At 39.8% G+C, this 13,487-nt stretch overlaps 1 protein-coding gene across 12 annotated transcripts in view; it reads left to right on the top strand.

Annotated features, from left to right (window-relative positions):
• Window positions 1–13,487, top strand: part of BPTF (bromodomain PHD finger transcription factor) — a 117,237-nt gene that overhangs the window by 66,108 nt on the left and 37,642 nt on the right. For all 12 annotated transcript variants that reach the window (XM_075014345.1, XM_075014342.1, XM_075014336.1 and 9 more), the window contains 6 exons: window positions 101–236; window positions 1,343–1,588; window positions 2,905–5,317; window positions 10,078–10,202; window positions 12,281–12,409; window positions 13,256–13,406. In XM_075014345.1, coding sequence (XP_074870446.1) covers window positions 101–236; window positions 1,343–1,588; window positions 2,905–5,317; window positions 10,078–10,202; window positions 12,281–12,409; window positions 13,256–13,406 — 3,200 coding nt within the window. The remainder of the gene's footprint in view (window positions 1–100; window positions 237–1,342; window positions 1,589–2,904; window positions 5,318–10,077; window positions 10,203–12,280; window positions 12,410–13,255; window positions 13,407–13,487) is intronic.

Below are 13,487 nucleotides of genomic sequence, written 5' to 3'. Positions count from 1 at the left end.
AGTAATAGTCTTATGGTGGCTTGCCATGCTTCTTTAAACCAATTTGTAAAAGTTTCAGTAAATAATGTTTTAAAAAGAAATGTTGTAAAAATTTTAACAGGTTTGGAAGCAAAAAGGAGAGGAATATAGAGTAACAGGATATGGTGGTTGGAGCTGGATTAGTAAAACACATGTTCATAGGTTTGTGCCTAAATTACCTGGAAATACTAATGTTAATTACAGAAAAGTGCTACCAAGTAAGTGTCTGAAATTTTTTATATTTTGAATTAATGATACTTATTGAATTTAGTAGACTGCTTTAAAAACATTACAGATAAGTAGTCTTTGTTTTAAATAGTGTTCCATGTAAACTTTAAGAATTTTCTGTTGCCTTTTTCTGTATATAGCAAGTATTTTAGCTGTCCTGGGAAATTGATCAGTTATGTTAAATTGGCTCTTTTATGAAGTTGAGGAAGTTAGAAGTATTTGAGAATAGCGTGCATCATAGTCTAGTTATTGTAGACATATAAATATTTTCTGTATTAATCAAATACTGTGCCATTAACCAGCTTGATTAGGAAGCCATTCTCTACACAAATCATGATACGGGTCTTCAGTTTTTGTTGACAAGCAGTCTTATGGGTGCATGTGATCTAACTCCATTTGATAGCACTGACTTCTAAAACTGGCTGCATTTTTGTTTAGAATAGTAGTTTTGCAATTAATTGTAAAGTTCCTTTCACATTTTAGAAAACTGTGGATGAATTTAATGCTATGAAATTTTGAAAAACTTCTTCTGGAATCCAGAAAAACATGCAGGCTCCATCTCCTGCATTACTTGTTACAAAGCCTTTGAATTGCCTTTGTAATTGCTGAGTAGGGTTACCATCGCCTCATAGAGTGTAGAGTGGCAATCAGGCACAAAGTATTTGCCAGCTGGGGACATAGAGGGTAGGTCCATCTTGAGACACTGAAACAAGACCTGATTTTAGACGGTGAGTGCTTGGTTCTATCTGGCAATCAGGTCCTTTTCAGATATCTCACACCAGGCTTCAGAAGTCACTGGTCTGAATTTTTTAAAAAATGTCCAAAGAGACTAAGCTTGTAAGAGGTGGAATTTTTACCATTTTTTATGGTTGGGCCAATGGCATACGTGTACATATTCAATATTTTGAGCCCCTTATTTGAGTGTATCACTGAACTGTTGGACATAGTAATCATAAAATATGGTTAATTTTGCTAGCAGGAGGGCTGAAAGGGTAAAATGCTAGAAATAAAGTAAGTCATTAACAAAATGTGTGGAGTTATTCTGAGCAAGTCAGAACATTGAAAATGTTCTACTTTTCTAATCTATTGCTAATAGAAAAGAATGATGTAACCACTGAAAATCAGTGTGAATCAGACAAAAGAAAAAGTCCAGCAAAAGTAAAACTAGAATCAGACTCTTCTAAAGAAAGAATTAAAGATTCTCAAGTTCCACAAGAGAAGGACGAAGCAGAAACTGCTGAAATGTTGGAGAGAGTCCAAGTAAAGGAAGAAAATAAAACAAGTGAAGAAAAGGTGGAAATTGATATGAATTCTGAAAACTTAGATCACATAAAAGATGAAGGTAATATAGACATTTTTCAGACCTGAATTTGACATACTGGGGTGCAGTCCAGACTAATAAAGGGCTCTTTCCTATTTTTCCACAAACTTGGGTATCATACAGTACCTTGGTGGTAACGCCTCCCATCTGGGCTGCTCACAAACAGCCTTCTAGCATGCAAGTCACACCCTAAGTATGGGTGTGTAACTGCAGTCTGCCAGTGACACTTGTGTTACACTCTGCCTCTCACCAGCCTTGGTTATGCTGTAGAGTAACCAACACACTCCCAGTCCTGGATTTTTCTGCAGAAATATGTCTTGGAGCTTATCTCCACTACACTAGGGATCAACACTGTAGTGATCCATGCACTGGCTGTCAACTTATCATGTCTGCTTAGATGTGATAAATTGATGTCTAAATGCTCTGCTGTTGACACCAGTACTCCCCCAGGATGCAAAGAGTAGCCAGGATGAGAAGAATGTGAGAGCAACCACTGCGTAAGTACATCAACTTCAGCTATGCAAACGGTGTAGCTGAGTATCGTAGATTAGATCCACAGCAGGCTTAGTGTAGATGAGGCCTTATGCTGCCCAGCCCTTTCCTGGAGAGTCTGTCTATATAAAATCCCTTATTCTTGTAAGGAAATAATATACACCAGTTTACTGCCCTAACTGGTGTCACCCAGACTCTCTTTAAAACACATTGGATTAGACAGTACAATAATTTTAAGTGAGTACAAGGAATGAGGCGTCATGAGAAATGGTTACAAGAAAAATAAATGATTTGGCTTTCTTGAGCTAAATTTAAGCTATATTAGATTCAAGTAAAAATTTTTACCATGTGCTTCCCAGCTCCACTATTGACCAGAGTCTTCAAGTAAGAGCTGTCCCCCCCACCCCACCCCCAAATCCAACAGCTTTTCCTTTGTCTTGTGATACTTCACAAGTCATGTCTTGTATAAAGATTATTACAACCGTGTGTAGGGTCAGTAAATTCAGGGATGCAGTCTACATACACTACCTAGTTTATATGTTTTAGGTATGCTCAAGCACGAGTAATCTTCTAACACATACTTTTCAGTTTTGAGAGTCTCAGGTGAAGATTTTTTGTAAATTGCATAGTCAAATTATTACTGTATAACAGTTTCTACTGCACGCAAATGTCTTCAGTTTTCTGCTTCATTTTTTCCTATACAGTTAATGTTTATACAGACCCTTGAATATGCATAGTGCTCCACATGCAGTTATTGATTAAAACTTAATGGAAATGAAAGTTATCTACTGTTTTATGTCATTACTGAGAAGTCCTACTGATACAAAGCTATTTATTGTTCACAGTGGAAAGAGAAGTTGATTGTGAAAATAGATCCATCAAGGAAGAACCTATGGAGGTAGATGATGTAAAAACTGAATCCACAAAAAATGAGGGTATTAACCCTAAAGCAGATTTAATCAATGTCAGTGAGGGGTTTCACTTAAGGACTTGCTACAAAAGAAAAGTAAAAACATCAAAATTAGATGGACTACTTGAAAGGAGAGTAAAACAGTTTACAATGGAAGAAAAACAGCGGCTAGAAAGGATGAAACTAGAGGCTAGTTCTAAATCTGTAGAAAGTAGATCTGTGAGTCCACAGAAAAACATAGATGAGCCACAAACAAATAAAGCAAAAGAAGGAAGCCAGATTGACACATCTCTCCAAGACAGAACCCATGTATCAGGTAAGATCCAAACTGAAGATTCAGTTCAGGACTGCTTGCCAATCAGCAGTACACCTTGTACCAAAACCAGTGAACCAGATCAGACTTCTTTGCCTTCCATAGATACACTGTCAAAAAGAGAAGGCCGAAAACTGGATGATATATTTGAGATTCAAAACTCAGTTCAGAGTATCACTGAAGAAGATGATTCTGAGCCAGTTGTTACCCATAATAGTCAAGGACTAGAGGCTCTTAAAACAAGAGAGAGTGAGAATCCCCTCATGAATGATTTAAGAGAAACAAATACAGAAGATATAAGAACATTTGGGACCTTAGAAAACCATGAAAAAACTACAGAACAAAAAATATTTAATACCATATTGTCTCGGAGTGAATGTGAAAACCCATTGCAGCCAACGACAACTGACAGCAGCGATGAAACAGATATGCAGCCCACTGCTGAAAAAGCAACATCAGAAGAAAAATCTGAAAAACAGGTCTGTGACCCAGAAAATAATTACACGCCAAAAAGCCATTATGAACTAGTGTCCTCACAAGATTATGATGATGGGGGAAAAGATATTGCTCAGAAAAAGGCTAACGGTAAAAGTGAAAACAAGATTTTATTTGATCAGAAACATTTATTAAAAAACAAGCTAACCTTAGAAAAAACTCCTGAAAGCCGAACTCCTGAACATCTGGCTGGACTAAACATTAGTGATGATTTATTGAATTCTGTCACTGAACCCAATGATAAAAAACAAGGACAGGAACAAAAAATGGAAGCAAGTACCATAAACAAATGTCTCGATCAGCTGAATCTAAAAAGTATGACTGACAAAATGAACAATAAAAATGGAGAAATAGAGACAAAAATGGAACAAGAGAAATCAGTGGCATTTCAAATTAATGGAAAAGACAGTGAGATTAAGGTATTATCAAAGGATGAATGCTTAATGAACAATAGCTGTGATACTAACACAGGGAGTGATATTGAACCTAAAGTCAATAATATTAGTAAATCCATTCCTGAATATGAAATAAAACCATTGACTCTTAAAGAATCCTCTGGAAAGCCATTCATGAATGGTGATATCACCATGGAAGATGCAGATTTAAAAAATGATTTGGATACTAAATTATGTTTTCAGAGTTCAGCAGAGATTGGTGCTGAATCTGGAGAGTATCCTCTGCCTCCAGATAAAATATCCAAATGTGTCCAAAATACTGGAGAAAAGCCGCATTCTCTTGAAAGCTCCAGCTTTGTTGATATTGCTTCTACACAAGGACATGTTTTCTGTAAAGAAAACAATGTGATTAGCGAAACAGAATCCATGGAAACTGAAACCATGGAGGATAAGGAAACTGCACCCTCCCCAGTAACTTCTTGTGAGGAATCTAGCTTGAGTAGTGACTTCACTGATCCGAATGGCCTGCAGACATGTAGTAAAGTTGAAAATATCAATGGAGAATATAAAACAAAAACTATTATTACGGAAGTGACCACCACCACCACATCTACTCTTTCTACAGAATCCAAAACTGTGCTTAAAGTAGCAGAGCTGTCAGCCTTCAGCGATGATAAACAAACAACGGTGTCTACAGAAAACTGTGCCATTTCCACTGTAACTACTACCACCACAGTAACTAAGCTTACCACGCCTGCTGCAGACAGCAATGTGGACATTATCTCTGTACAGGAACACAGTAAAACTGTGATCACAACAACAGTAACTGATTCTTTAACTATGCCTGGGGGCATGTTGGTGACTTCCATGACCGTGAGCAAAGAATATTCCACAAAGGACAAAGTAAAGTTGATGAAATTTTCAAGACCCAAAAAGACTCGTTCTGGAACTGCATTGCCATCTTACAGAAAATTTGTTACCAAAAGCAGTAAAAAGAGCATCTTTGTTTTACCCAATGATGATTTGAAAAAGTTGGCCAGAAGAGGAGGGATCAGAGAGGTTCCTTATTTCAACTACAGTGCAAAACCTGCCATGGATATTTGGCCATATCCATCCCCAAGACCAACTTTTGGTATCACTTGGAGGTACATACTTAATGTTTATCTTTTTTAAAAAGAGAATTTAGGATGGGGTGAAGATGACTGTAAAAATGGAAGCAATACAATATGCATGCAAAGGGTAACTTGTTACTAACTTACAGTATATCAGATTAGGACGTTCTTATTTCATACAATAAGCATCCATAAACAGGCCTTCATGAAATCACTGAAGGTATAAATTACAGGTGACATAAGGCTTTATCTTGGTGGGGAAGTCAGTGCCTAGCAAACCATGGTGTAAACTTACAGCGTGCTAGCTACTCTGATGCTGCTTCCCTGGGTGCTTTTGGTGCTCAGTAAGAATGTTTACTTACGGAGATAGTGCCAGAGAAGCAAGTGCACTGTAAATTTGCACCCTAGCTTGCTGTGCACTAACTTTGCTGTATAGACAAGCCCTTATTTATTTATGTGCCAGTTCTGACATTGACAAGCCCTGAGCTGCCAGTTTCTGGAGGGTTTCCAACTGACACAGAACCAGTGTTTAAAGTAGAGTAATAGAAAGTTTACCATGAAAGAAGTTATCTTGGCCACACTACACAAAAGTGGTAAAATAGGTTTAAATGGAGCTGATTTTCAGTCTCTGTTTTAAAGGCCAATGGTGAAGGAGCCTCAGTATTACCTATAATCAGGGAATAAGAAGAAAAGCTTACCTGTTGGAACAAAATAATTCTGATATGGTTATGCAGAAATAGCCATATTTAATCATGGTTGTGGCTCAATTGCATTTTTTCCTTCCTAGTGTTTTTGTGCTGGGATGGGGAGGGAATGTTACAACCATTTTTAAGCCTCTTATTTTTCTTTTCAGTAGTGTTGTCTAGCTAGGATGCTTAAAAATAGAGGCCAAAATGTGCTAGCATTTGCATAGGTGAAGATGCAGCAGTGGGGGATGTAATAAAGTTTAGTGTAGGCACAGTTTCTATTAAGTTTAAAATATAGTTATAAACTTACATTTTAGACCCTAGGATATAAGTTATGCAGTAATAAATGTTCAGCCCTAACCATGTTTATATATAGTTTTATATATGCAGATATAGGGTCTAAATCTACCTTTCAATATGCCAGTGCCCTTAGTTTTTTGTGAACATTTATTCTTTTTAGCACAAAACCCTTTGTATATTTGGGACTTAATGTTCTGTGGTGTGCTGTACAGGTGCCTGCTAAAGCTCTTACATAATTTTGTGTATTTCCTCTGCATGTCCACTCCAACTTACATGTTTAAGGGCAGTGATGGACAACCTAGGCTAGCGAGTGGCCCATATGAGTGGCCTTCTTTCATCTCGGTGAGCCACAAAATAACTGCTCTGTCTTCACCTTAAAATGTGACGAAAATCTATCTATATCAAAACAGCACTAATTGGTGCCTAATGGTGTTATGAAAGTTTTTTTTATTCATGCTTGGTTGGTTTCTATGAACAATCAATCACTGCTCCTGGCAAAAGTTTCAGTATTGTGATCAGGAACTGATATTTTATCTTTGCTAATGAAATCACAATAAGCATTGTTCTAAAACAACTGAAAACTACATGTTTTTGTGGGGAGGGATTTGCAGATTTCTGTGGAAATCTTCACTGCAGTTTATGGACCTACAGAAACATTTAACTTTTCAGCTGAGTTTATTGTGAGAGGGCCCCTAATTTTGTCCCTAAATTGCTTTCAGTTAAAATCCCCATCTTCAGAAATTCCGCTCATCCCTCACTATAAAAGCACAGTTGGTTCCTAACTTTTTGCTCGTAGGTGAAAACTCATAAGAGGGACACTAAATTCCCATTAAAATACTTGTAAAAGACTGATTGGTTCCAAACGCTGAGAGGGGCAGCAAGTGGCATTGCTTTTGAAAACTAAGTGAACCTGGGGTTGGGTGGGGGTTAAAGGCTGGGGACGGTTTGGGGCCATGAGCAAGAGGGAAAGTGGGTTAACACCTGTAGGCATCTCAGGTGGAAGTGTTGGTGGCTTGTTCCTTCTGGCTGCACCAGAGGTGCCTGGGGTGTGCGGGGGGGCCAGGGGGTTTGGAACTGAACAGGATGGAGTGGGTGTTAGGAGTGGGCTGGGGGGGGTTGTGTGGGGAGCTGTGGGCTGGGGGGGCTGTTCTGACAGTGCAGGGGGTGGGCTGTGGATTTACCCACACTCTGGCCAGAGACCCCACAGCCAGCTCAGCTCCAGCTGCGGGTCTTCCCGCGGCTGGCTCAGCTCCAGCCGTGGGGCTGCCGCTCTTGCTGCCCCCAGGGACCCTGTGGCTCAAGCGGAGCCAGCCATGGGGCTGCTGTACTTCCCTCCCTCCCCCCATCCCCGGAAACGCGGCTGCTAGAGTGGAGCCAGCTCAGGGCTGCCAGTCTCTCTGCTCCACCTCCCTGCCAGGGACCCGAGAAGGCTGCCAAATTTGCTGCCCCGTGCCCCGCCAAACCGGTGACCCCATGGCTGGAGCACAGCCAGCCACAGGGCTGCCGGTCTCTCTGCTGCCACACCCCCCCGCCGGGGACCCAGCAGTTGCAGCGCAGACAGCTGGGGGGCTGTGGGACTCACTGCCCCCCTCCCCTGCCAGGGACCCTGTGGGGTGCTGGATTCACCCCCATCCCCTGCTGGGGACCGAGTGGCTGGAGCTGAGCCAGCTGCGGGGCTACTAGTCTTCCTGCCCCCACCTGTGGCTGGCTCGTATTAGTGGGGGAAGTTCACTCATCTAGTCAACATTGGTAGGTATGTTTCTCCCTCATTTTAGCGAGTACTCGTAAGTTGAGTACTCGTAAGTCAATTATTCATTAAATGAGGGATGAGTGTACTGTTAACCACTTGGTGCTAAATCTAAATCCTTACTGCACTCTCTGACATTGCTGAGAACTCAAACTATCCTTTGTATGTGCTGAATGTTCAATTCTGTGTGTTTTTCCAATGAGTGATATTTGGTGGAGGGATTCCTTTTTGCATGTTCCTCCTGCTGCAGAGTGGCATCCCTAGAATGGCACGTAAATAATTTGATAAAATTCTCTCTATTTTATTAAAATATGTTTAAACTATCATCCACTTCTCAACTCATGAGTTTAAGATGAGGTATATTTGTGAACACACCTCCTTTACACCAGTGTTTCCTAAGCTTTTTGAGACCATGGAACACCAAACAGTGTTTTTTATGTGGAAAACCTAAAAATTTTCTTGGGAGGAAAAAAAAAGCCCTGAAAAACACGCAATGTACACAGCAAAACCAAAAGGAAGTAATTTAATCAGTAATATTGCATCTGGTTTTCAACAACAGAGAATATACCATCAATGTATTTTTCCCAAACACTCGTGGCACACCTGTGACTTGTTCACAGAACACTAGTGTTCCGCGGAACATAGTTTAAGAAACACTGCTTTGCGCACTTCGTAAGAGAATTCAGAATATATTCGGTGACTGTGCCTTTCTGCAGATTTTTTCCATAATAAATACACGGCAACCTCCGTAATCATTGTATCCCTGATCCGGGAGCACCTGTGGTTTGGACCCTGGCAGGAGGAGGAGGAAGCAGCACTGCCATACCACCTTCCCCTCAGGGTAGAGCTGTACAGTGAAGTGCTTTCTTGGAGGCTTTTTCCCCACCACTCCCAGAGCAGTGTGGGATGGTGCCTGGGGTGGTGGTGGTGGTGGGGAGCAGAGCCATGTGCGCTAATGGGAGTGGGGAGCCAGGTAAGCACCCCAGCCCCCTCATGGTCCAGAAACTTCCATAATGGGGCCTACACTAATTCCCAGGGTTGCTAGATTAAAGAGTTTGAAGTGTAAACACTGTTCATCCTTCTATGACTTACTAATCTAAGTTTAGAAAATGCAGGTTTTTACTTTGCAAATTTGTTCTAGGCCACTTAAACACATGACTATTACTTACGAAGAAAAGTGAAGATCTTCATTTTAAATTGTCCTAATTTTGACCCCTTATGTCATGTGATAAAGATAATTCTACTCTGTAATACTATAGAATACATAGAGATAGTAATGTTTCTTACACATGGTTTTTGCTGGGGTCCAGGGCAATGAAACATATTTTTGTAGGCTACAACAAACTAACATTACACAATATAGGGGTATTTCTTACCCTTCTCTGCCATGAAATATACAGAGGGTTCTGCCATGTGTCCAGCCTCGATACACACTTGCAATACACACTGATATCCATGGGAAATCTTCTGGAGACCTAGGGCATAAGAACAGCCATAGTGGGTCAAACCAAAGTTCCAGCTAGCCCAGTATTCTGTCTTCCGACAGTGGCCAATTCCAGATGCCTCAGAGGGAGTGAGCAGAACAGGTAGTCATCAAGTGATCCCTCTCCTGTTGTCCATTTCCAGCCACTGACAAACGCAAGCTACGGATACCATTCCTACCCATCCTGGCTAATAAGTATTGATGAACCTAACGTCCATAAATTCAGCTAGTTCTTTTTTGAACAGTGCTAAAGTCCTGGTCTTCACAAGTTCCTCTGCCAAAGAGTTAGATTGACTGTACGCTGTGTGGGGAAAAAGAAAACTCCTTTTGTTAGTTTTAAACCTGCTACCTGTTGATTTCTTTTGGTGACCCATTAATTTCTTTTGGTTGCCCCAGTTGCATACGGTTAGTATAAATTCCTAAGAGTTTCAAGAAGCTGAATAAATTGGAAGCATTCATGTTGTTTAAACAGTGAAGAGGTGTAATGAAAACCCTTGACGTCTGTGGGTGGGTTCGTCATTATCTACTGTAATCAGATTAAAATGTAACTTTTTTTTTCCTTGGTGGCTTGTTTCAGATACCGACTTCAAACAGTGAAATCTTTGGCTGGGGTTAGCCTTATGTTGCGGTTACTCTGGGCATGTTTAAGGTGGGATGATATGGCTGCAAAACCTCCACCTGGCGGAGGAACTACCCGTACAGGTAATAACAAGAAGTCCTGTTGCACCTTATAGACTAACAGATATTTTGGAGCATAAGCTTTCGTGGGCCAAGACCCGCTTCATCAGATGCATGAGTGTGGGGGGAGGGGGGGCATGTTTCCAGAGGAGTATTTAAAGAGTGGGGTTCCAGTAAAAGGGAGGGCCAAAGCTGACAAGGTCTGTTCAGCAAGGTGGAAGTGGCCTGTGATCAGTATGTATCAAAAGAGGAAAAAACAAGTCAAATCAGACAGGGGGATGTGGGCCCATGTTCAGGGTCTAATGGGGAGATAGTAACACCCAGGACAGAGAAGCTGCTTTTGTAAGGGACAAACCACTTGCAGTCTCTGTTTAATCCTGCGTTGATGGAGTCAAATTTGCAAATGAATTGCAGCTCACAGATTTCTCTCTCCGTTTGATTTTTGAAATGTCTTTGTTTTAGGACTGCTACTTTTAAATCTGTTACTGAGTGTCCGGGGAGATTGAAGTGCTTTCCCACAGGTTTCTGTACATTACCATTCCTGATGTCTGACTTATGTCCATTTATTCTTTTATGCAGAGGCTGTCTGGTTTGGCCAATGTAAATTGTAGTGGGGCATTGCTGGCACATGATGGCATATTAGTAGATGTGCAGGTAAAGGAGCCTCTGATGGTATGGATGATGTTAGGTCCTGTGATGATGTCACTAGTGTAGATATGTGAGCAGAGTTGACAACAAGGTTTGCAGGGATTGGTTCCAGGTTTAGAGTTACTGTGTTGTGATATATAATTACTGGTGAGAATTTGTTTAAGGTTGGCAGGCTGTCTATAGTTGAGGACTGGCCTGCCTCCCAAGGTCTGTGAGAGTGAAGGATTATTGTCCTGGATGGGTTGCTGATCACTGATGATGTGTTGAAGAGGAATAGTATCCAGGAAGTGGATCTCTTGTGTGGACTGGTCCAGGCTAAGGTTGATGGTGGGGTGGAAACTGTTGAAATCACAGTGGAACTCTTCAAGAGCCTCCTTCCTGTGGGTCCAGATGTTGAAGATGTCATCAAGGTAGCGCAGGTAGAGGAGGGGCACTAGGGGATAAGAACTGAGAAAGTGTTGTTCCAGGTCAGCCATAAAAATATTGGCATACTGTGGGGCTATGTGGGTGCCTGTAGCAGTACCACTGATTTGAAGGTATAATTTGTCCTCAAATGTGAAATAGTTGTGGGTGAGGACAAAGTCACAAAGCGCTTTTTTTTTTATAACCTTTCACTTTTTTTTAAATAAACAAACAGTTTGAATTGCCAATTCAGGATATCGGCATTGAGATTCTATTTAGAAAAGTTCAATATACTACATGAATTTCAGTTGCTTAAAATCCTACAAAATTAACATTACATGGTTTCTGCTTATTACTATTTTACTTACTTTGAGCATTTTAGAGAAATAAATGAATCCATTCAGTCTACAGAGCTTACTTTTCTCTCTTAGATTTTGCAAAAATCTAACTAGAAATAAAGTACAGAGTTGCTTTTAAACTGTTAGTTCCAGATATTAAGAACAATTTCCTTCACTTTGGGTGAAATCCTGAATCCATTGATGTCTGTCTGTAATGACAAGATTTTACACCACCTTCCTGGTAATAGTGTTGTTTTACAGAAGGGTGGCGTTTATACAGTCCTCTGACATCATCAAAATTGGGCAATGTGTGAAGTAGGCAGTCAGTTTTGATATTACACTGCCTGTGCTTCTGCAAATGGGCTGTCTCCTAAAATGTTTCTCTGGTGTTTTTTATTTTGTTTTGTTTTCTGGTTATTTATACCATTTTTAATTGTGGCATTCTTCAGTTTCCGCACTGTGGCCCATATTTTCAAAGTGGCCTGCATGCTTTTGTGCATGCCTTACTTCCATGTGCATTAGTCAGGAGTTGTGTGTACTCACGCCTTTATGCATGTACAAGCAAAAATCCAAGTTTGAAAATCTGAACCTCTGAAACTCAATGGATTTTATAAAGTTATTTCCCCACTACTTCTTGTCTTTACTTTTCACAAATTTATTGTTTTTCATTCTTTAACATAATTAATAAATCATATTGGGATTAAATCACTATAGAAACATCTGAAACTGAAATTACGACAACTGAAATAATCAAGCGAAGAGATGTTGGTCCTTACGGAATTCGTTCAGAGTACTGTATAAGAAAAATCATTTGCCCTATTGGTGTACCAGAGGCTCCAAAAGGTATGCTTGTTTATAGTTTTTCAAACTTCATCATGAATTTAATAAATATGTTTAACCAGACGTTCATGGTAACCCAGACTATCTCAGGAATGGGTGGTATTGCACAAATTGAGGTAAGTATGTGTTCCCCATTCAGTTGTATTGGACAAATCCAGTCGGTCTCTTAAATTTATTATTTTAAAGCCAAAGGTCTTCCTGTTTCTAAAACAAGATTAGCAAAAATGAATGGAGTGATGTTCAGTAAATCTTCTCTGTAAGCGGGATGTCCTGTCCTTACAATGCTAAAAGAAAATTATCAGCTCAGAAAAAGTTGTCAACTCCACATCTAATATACCATGTGATATTGTAGATTCATGTAGGCCTATATATACATATAAATGTGTGTGTGTATGTATGTGTAAGTACTATCTCAGAATTTTCAGTAGACATGTGTTCACACAAAATAAATTAAAATGAACCAACCCCTACAGAGTTTTAAACTTGTAGACATGGCTAAATTTTTCCACACATTTCATAAAATCTAATAGCCCTCCTAAAAACAGTTCCAGCTTCTACCTTCCTGTTAACAATAGCTTGCGGGTTTATTTAGTTTATTATGGGTTCATGGAGTATAATGATACTCAGATTTGTTTGTTAACAGTTAGAGTCGAATTTTCGAACATATTAAATTTTGGCCTAACAAAGCTCCCAGTTAATTCATCAGGAGTTTTCTGAAAATACTACTCTGAATAATCCCCATTTGCAAAAACTGTAGAATTTTTGTGAAAAATATCAAAATAACCTTAAATTTGAATCTTAATTTTATTTCCTGATTTATTTTAATGAGTATTTGACTTTTCTTTAAAGAAACTCCTACACCTCAGAGGAAGGGCCTTCGATCAAGTGCACTGAGGCCAAAGAGGCCAGAAACACCCAAGCAAACAGGCCCTGTTATCATTGAAAGTTGGGTAGCAGAGGAGGAATTGGAATTGTGGGAGATCAGGGCATTTGCTGAAAGGTAAGATGACACAAATTAAATGAAGAATTTTAGGTTTTTGTATTCACATTGTTAAATAAGTGATCCAGTCAGATTGTACGA

Source organism: Carettochelys insculpta, chromosome 20 (assembly GCF_033958435.1).
Source record: "Carettochelys insculpta isolate YL-2023 chromosome 20, ASM3395843v1, whole genome shotgun sequence".
NCBI classification, from domain to species: Eukaryota; Metazoa; Chordata; order Testudines; family Carettochelyidae; genus Carettochelys; species Carettochelys insculpta.
The sequence above is the reverse complement of the archived record's forward strand: the minus strand, read 5'-3'. Positions and strand labels throughout refer to the sequence as shown.